At 39.4% G+C, this 7,534-nt stretch overlaps 1 protein-coding gene across 1 annotated transcript in view; it reads left to right on the forward strand.

The window, feature by feature from the left end:
• The first annotated feature begins 273 nt into the window (after nucleotides 1-273).
• The window catches only part of LOC125487075 (TBC1 domain family member 2B-like), a 20,019-nt gene continuing 12,758 nt past the window's right edge, over nucleotides 274-7,534 (forward strand). The window contains exons 1-3 of the mRNA XM_048617019.1: nucleotides 274-288; nucleotides 1,770-2,159; nucleotides 3,940-4,050. Coding sequence (XP_048472976.1) covers nucleotides 274-288; nucleotides 1,770-2,159; nucleotides 3,940-4,050 — 516 coding nt within the window. The remainder of the gene's footprint in view (nucleotides 289-1,769; nucleotides 2,160-3,939; nucleotides 4,051-7,534) is intronic.

Here is a 7,534-nt window from a genome sequence, read left to right on the forward strand (position 1 = left end):
GGCAGAAATGTCTGTCTGTTCCCCTTATCTGATTGAGGCATACAAAATTGAGAGATCTTGAGACTCTCTTCCCATGGCAGATGTTTCTAAGAACAGAGGGCATAAGTTTAAAGTGAAGAGCATGTAGTTTAGAAGACATCCGAGAAAAAATTATTTCACCTAGCAGGTGGTACACATGTGGAAGGTGCTGCCTGAGAGGCTGATGGAGGCAATTACTTGTAACATTTAACAAGCATCTGGATGAGTACTTAAAATATCAGGGTGTAGTAGGCTATGGATCAAATGCAGGTGAATGGGATTACTGTAGTTTGGTGTTTGTTGGTCAGCATAGACAAGATAGGTGGAAGGGCCCATTTCTATGTTCTACGACGCTATCATGAGAATCTAGACCAAATCCAATTGAGAGTTGTGATTTGATAAATTATTAAGGCTGTTGATAAGTGTTTGTTAAATAATTGCATCTGATGCAAGCATGAAATACACCTTCATGAACATCATGAAAGAACTGAAAGATTCCAAAAACATTTTTCTGCAAGTTTCATATCAGTTTGGCAATGCCAAATACTTTTACAAGTTATCTTTGAAAAGAATCCAATATATTCAATCGTCACAAAAGGGCAATCTGTCAGTAGATTTGGTTTGTGGACAGGGAGGCATAAGTAATAACCTGCATACTTTTGGCATCAGTGTGATGCCTAGGGAACTTGATAGGGTGGCTGCTGAAAGGATGCCTCCCCATGCGGTAGAGATTAGAGCTAGGTCATACAGTTTAAAAATAAGAGAGAGGTCTCTGCTTTAAGATAGAAATGAGGGATATATATTTCTGATGCTTGAGTCTGTGGACCCAACTTTTGCAGAAAATGGTAGAGGCAGAGTAATTGAGTATTTTTAAGGAAGAGGTGGGTGGATTCTTGGCTAACAAGGGATTTAGAGGTTTTGATGAAAGGTTAGGTTGTAACCTCAAATCCTCAATCAGATCAGCCATGATTTTAACAAATGGTAGGAGCATAGGAGCAAGAGTAGGCCATTGAGCCCTTGATCCTGCATCTTCATTCAAGAAGAATATGGCTGTTGTGTGGCCTAACTCCATTTGCCTGCCTTGGCCCCATATCTCTTGATACCCTTGCTTAATAAAAATATATCTATTTCAGATTTAAATTTAATAATTGAATTATTATCGACAGCCATGTGAGGCAGTGTGTTCCAAACCTCCACTGCTCTTTGCATGTAGAACTGCTTTCCAGCATTTCTCCTGAAAGTCAAACTCAGTCTCACTACCTGATTCTGGCCTCATCTGCTGCTGGAACTCTTGTCTGCACCTCCTGGTTAAACAGCGCATTGATTTTAAAATTTTCACCCTTCTTTCTAATCCCTTTCCTATCTCTGCAGTCTCATCTAGCCCTCCAACTTTTCTGGATATCCATGCTGCTCTAATTCTGACATCTTGAGCATCCCTGATTTCAGCTGTTCCACTATTGCTGACTGCCTTCTGCTGCTTGAGCCTCTTGATCTGAAATTCCCTTGCTAAACCCCTCTGTCCTCCTTTCTTCTTTTAAGACTTTCCTTAAAATCTTTGACCAAGTATTTGGTCTGTGAAACCTCTTGCATTAGGCTAAAAGTGGTAATAAATAAGTACAAATCGTTGTGTGGAATATCAGTTCTGATCTATTGATTACAATAGAGTAGTTAATAATTCTATCAATTTATCAATTACATAAACCTGTTGGATTAGGGTCAATTAACTGTCTGACATTTGATTATTTTCAAAGGAGTTGGTGCGACTGTTACAGCAAACATTGAAACATTCCCAGCAGGAAAAATATTTACTCAACACTGGTGCCTCAGTGGATGAAGGAATGTCTCAGTTTTTGCAGCAGAAAGACCACCAGATACAGGCCCTCAACAATCAGCTGGATCACATTAACCAACAGAAAGACCACATGGAGCAAGAATTAAAAGCTTTTCAAGATAAAATTACTGGGCTGAATGACCAGCTTAACATGTTCAGAGAAACCATTCAAGCCAAAGATGAAGTGATTATGAAATTATCACAGCAGCTCAATGAATGTGAGAACATGCACTCGCCTCCTGGTGTCTGCTCAGGATCTACTCTAGCACCCTCTGTGTACAAGGAACTTCAAGAGTTAGATACTCTAAAGGTATCAAATGATTCTGATGTTTGGACCTTATTATAAAACTGTCAGTTGTGGCCACAAACAAAGTGGATATCTCTTTTTTAAAAAAAAACTTGATTATCCTCCTCACCCTGTAAATCATTTGAAAAACAGGAGAACTCCACCTTGGATTTACAGCATTACGGGCCTATTTTTCCCCAATATTTCTATGCAGGATTTTCTGCTCCTCATCAACGCCCCCCTCCTGCCTGATTATCTCAACCTGTAACATATCATAAGAAATAGGACCAGGAGAAGGCCATTCCTCCAAATATTCTTCTTTTTCCCCCTTCCCCCACCCACCCCCACCATATACTTGTCTGGCTTCCCTTGAATGTGTCTGTGCTAATTGCTTCAGCCACCCCGTATGTAGCAAGTTCCATATTTTCATCTGGGTTAAATCCTTTCTCATAAATTTCCTATTAAAGTTATTTGTGGCTATCTTGTATTTATGGTTCATCCTTCTAAACCTGTGACTAATGAATTTTAATATTAAATAGAAGTGTTTTTGAACATAGTCTAACAATATATGTTTAATAAAGCTTCTCTTTGTTAAAATGTATTTATATGGAATTTTACTAATCTGGAGAGGTTATACTTTTATGACTCACTTGTTTTGCTGCTCTTAATTTTATGAATCTGCATCTGCAACTCTTTTTGCTTACTCAATTTGTTTTCTAAGGAGTATATCATCTCTTTCTTACGCCTCACACTTTATTTTATTTGCCAATTGCACTCATACCCTAAAAGTTTAATATAGTCTTGTATTTTGCTGCTGTGTTCAGCATTCCCCAATTTGATGACATCTGTGTTTTATGAAATTATACTTGATTGTTGAGCTTAACCTATGTGAACAGTGAATAATGATTTCTATAGGAACTGTTGGGCACCACTTTCATCTTCAACAGTCTGAATTACCATCTGTTTCCATTTACTTTTTTGGAATCAGTTCGCTATCTATCACACTCTCTTTGACCTTTTTGTCACAAATCTACAGTGTGCCACCTTTATTGAAGGCTGTCTGAAAATCTATGCATTGCTTTTGTCTCCAAGTTTTGATTTGAGTTATGCAACTGAGAACAAAAGCTGGTTGTTTAAACATGGCAAATTTGGTTCTGTGTCAATCTTGTATAGCTTGTCAAATGCAAGCTGACTCCCCTTCCCCCAACTTTTTTAATTAATCTGCTTTCACCCATTTGTTATACATTTAGTATACATGTATGAGTATTGGGAGGGATCCAGACTGATGTGTGTTTTTGTTCAGACATATATATCATTCTACTCACTGTTGATCAGTTAACTCGGTTGACTGGACGGTATTTGCGATGCAAGCTAGCTCCAAGAGCGCAGGTTCAATTCCTGAGCCAGCTGAGGTTACCATGAAGATCCCACCTTCTCAGTTGCCCCTTGCCTGAGGCGTGCTAACCCTCAGATTAAACTCCCCTCCCATTGTCTCTCTTCCTGTGGTCCTCTGGAACTATCGCAATTTTACCTTTACCTAGGTTTTGAAGAAAGCTGAAACACTACAGAGGCACAGATGTTTAATTGTATTCTGCTCACAGGCACATGAGAAATCAGTCTTTCTGATCCTTGATTAGAAAACCTAAGTGGTGTGATCTGTGCATTATTTTGTTCTCTTTTTTTTCTTCCTTCCTGCCCCTCCAACATACATGCGCACATTGCTTTCTATTATTTGTTATTTCAATTTGTCTATGATGGAATGCCATATTTTCAAAGTATCCATTATTCTCATTTCTTTCTCTAGGACAGTCTTCAGGGTTATAAGACACAGAACAAATTCCTTAACAAGGAGATTCTGGAACTGTCAGCACTTAAGCGGAATGCTGAAATTAGGGAGAAAGCTCTGGAAGCAAAGGTATTTTGACTGTGCTGTATTTGTACCTGATTTTTGTGTGAAATGAAGATTAATTGTCTTAACCATTGGCTTTAAGGTCCATTGTATATTTCTTAGTGTTTAAATGCTAATTGTCATCAATTTTGCATGCGTACTGTAAATCTCACTGCCAACTTGATTATTTAGCTAACGTACACTGCAATAAATACGGAAATTAGTGAATGCTTAACGTTTTGAGTAGAATTGATCATGGGGTGTAGGAGAAGAATATTCTGTCATGGATAGCCTCCAACATCTCACTATCTAAATCTTTTGCTTTGTCATGAACATTACAAATATTTTTCTCTTCCCCTCATCCAAGTTGCTGTTGAACTGAAATGAAGACACTGCTCCAAATTTATTATTTTCCCATGAGTTGCTGATCTCCCTCAGTCATTACTTGCTCTCTGAATCTTCAAGATGGTATCTTGGTATTACTAACACTTCTTGATTTAATGCTTTTTAGCCTTTACGATAGCTTGCATTCTGCATTCCCTTCATCCAGGTTGCTCAACTTAATTTTAAAAAAAAAAAGGTACAGGTACAAGCTCAAAGAACGCAAGGAAAAAACAATATCATGTGGAACAGTTTGTGTTGTATACATTCTGAACCATACCATTTCCTTGTCAAAAATGCGAGGCTGCAAGTGGTGTTTAGAGGATCTGTGGCCCATACTTGGGTTGGAGAGATCCACTGCTGCCAAGTGTCGAGCAATGGGAACCAGCTGAAATCCAGCCATGTGTCTCAGTCACGGTATCTCTGCCGTCTGCTGTCTGTGTTGGACATATGTATTTCAACTTTTCCTTAATCTGAGTTTGCCATAGTGTGAGTGATTCAACTTGGAAAGTTCTGTGCAGTATAACTTAAAGGTTTTAAGTTTAACCTTGAGAATTGCAAAAGAAGGGAAGTGCTGTAAATGTTCTGTCAGTGTTTTGACTGATTTTTGCAACTTTTGAGATGTAGTGATTTCAGACTTGGCTGAGTTCTGTGACTGTTTTCTTTATTTGCTAGGTGATGTTTCTAAATTAGACTTAAAATTTAATTATTCACTATGTTTTAATAAACAACTATCTTTCTCTTTACAAAGTTGTGTAGAGCAATCATGAATTGGAAGGTAGGAAGCTAGAATTCGTTTGTTTACAAAAAAGAAATAAGGTGGGGGAAGAGTGCGTAGTCCCTTTAAGAGGTGATGTGCTTTTCTAAGCTCAAAGGTTTAAACAAAAATGTGTCTGAGCAGCTGAACAGGTACAGCCAGTTCTGAAATTGAAACATGTATCAATTGGTTGTGTGAATGGAAACCTTAGGCTTGTTTTGGCAACTAGCTGGAATCAGCCAATTAATTTAAGCAAGCACTTAACGATTGAAAGCCGATTTGAATTTAAATCTGATGGTTTTGACAATCTCGGACCAATGCTCTTGTAAGAACTTTGATATGTCATCCAAAATATATAAGGAGAGGGCTCTTGAAAATCGGGAGAGAACAAACTGCCATCTGACAAATAAGCACCGAACTCTCTCAAGAAATTGCTGAGCTCTCTGAGAAATCACCATCTTATCCATAAAATGTACCATGGCACTTATAACTAAGAGTCTTCACAGGGAAAACATCCCTGACAGAAATGCCTAATCGTATTTGTACTCATTCGGTACTTATTATGCACCGTAGATGTAAATCACATTACAAACCCAGTAATGTGTCCCTGTAACTGTCCAACTGTAAATTGGCAAAAGTAGCTTATGAGAAATGAGGCCTTCCATAGCCAGATGAGTATGAAATCAGACAATGTAGTCACCCAATCATTTATTGAAGATGGGGAGAGCCTAAGAAGAAACATTTGCTCAATGTTCAGCATCTTGCTGGAGTGATCTCGACCCTCAATGTTTATCGTCAATATCATCAATCAATCTCACCAATCAATTTACATGGAACATCTCACTGAGAAAGGAACTAAGGCGGTTCATAGAAGTGTATTTGTTCAAAAATTGATGGGATTCACAGAAGGAAGTATTAGTAATGCTTAGGTCAGGCTCACCTGTCCAAGTGGTGGGCATGTTGTTGGAGTGGATCCTGACGGACAGGACTTACATGTATTTGTAAAGGCAAGGACTGATTAGGGATAGTCAATATGGCTTTGTGCGTGGGAAATCGTGTCTCACTAACTTGATTGAGTTTTTTGAAGAAGTAACAAAGAGAATTGTTGAAAGCGAGCAGTGGGCATGATCTATATGGACTTCAGTAAGCCATTCAACAGGGTTCTGCGTGATAGGCTGATTAGCAAGGTTAGATCGCATGGAATACAGGGAAAACTAGCCATTTGGATACAGAACTGGCTTGAAGGTAGGAGACAGAGAGTGGTGGTGGAGGTTGCTTTTCAGACTGGAGGCTTGTAACCAGTAGTGTGCCACAAGGATCAGTGCTGGATCCACTGCTTTTTGTCATTTATATAAATTATTTGGATGTGAATATAGGAGGGATGGTTAGTAAGTTTGCAGATGACACCAAATTTGGTGGTGTAGTGGACAGCGAAGAAGGCTACCTGGTTCTTGATCAGATAGGCTGGTGGGGTGTGGATTTGCAGTGGAGTTTAATTTAGATAAATGTGAGGTGTTGAATTTTGGAAAGGCAAATTGAGGCAGGACATATACATTTAATGGTAAAATCCTGGGGAGTGTTGCTGAACAAAGAGACCTTGGAGTGCAGGTTCATAGTTCTTTTGAAAGTGGAGTCAGATAGTGAAGATGGCTTTTGGTATGCTTGCATTTTCTTGGTCAGTGCATTGACTATAGGAGTTGGGAGGTCATGTTGTGGCTGTACAGGACGTTGGTTTGGCCACTTTTGGAATACTGCATTCAATTCTGGTCTCCCTGCTATGGGAAAGATATTGTGAAACTTGAAAGGGTTCAGCAGAAATTTACAAGGATGTTGCCAGGGTTGGAGGGTTTGAGCTGTAAGGAGAGGCCGAATAGGCTGGGGCTATGTTCCCTGGAGCTTCGGAGGCTGAGGGGTGACTTTAGAGGTTTATAAAATCATGAGAGACATAGGTAAGTTGAATAGCCAAGGTCTTTTCCATGGGGTGGGGGAGTCCAGAACTAGAGGGCATAGGTTTAGGTGAGAGGGGAAAGGTATAAAAGGGGCAACTTCTTCATGCAGGGGGTGGTGCATGTATGGAATGAGCTACCAGAGGCTGGTACAATTACAGCATTTAAAAGGCATCTGGATGGGTATATGAATAGAAAGGGTTAAAGGGATATGGGCAAAATGAAGACAAATGGCACTAGATTAATTTAGGATATCTGGTTGGCGTGGGCAAGTTGGACCGATGGGTCTGTTTCCATGCTGTACACCTCTAACTCTAGTTAGAGTAGGTTTTAAGCAGTACTGTAAAGGAGGAGAGGGAGAGGTGAAAAGTCCGATTTTGGCAAGAGAATTTGATGGTGATGGTCCAGATAGTACTAAACTAATTAC

Source organism: Rhincodon typus, chromosome 36 (assembly GCF_021869965.1).
Source record: "Rhincodon typus isolate 14 chromosome 36, sRhiTyp1.1, whole genome shotgun sequence".
NCBI classification, from domain to species: Eukaryota; Metazoa; Chordata; class Chondrichthyes; order Orectolobiformes; family Rhincodontidae; genus Rhincodon; species Rhincodon typus.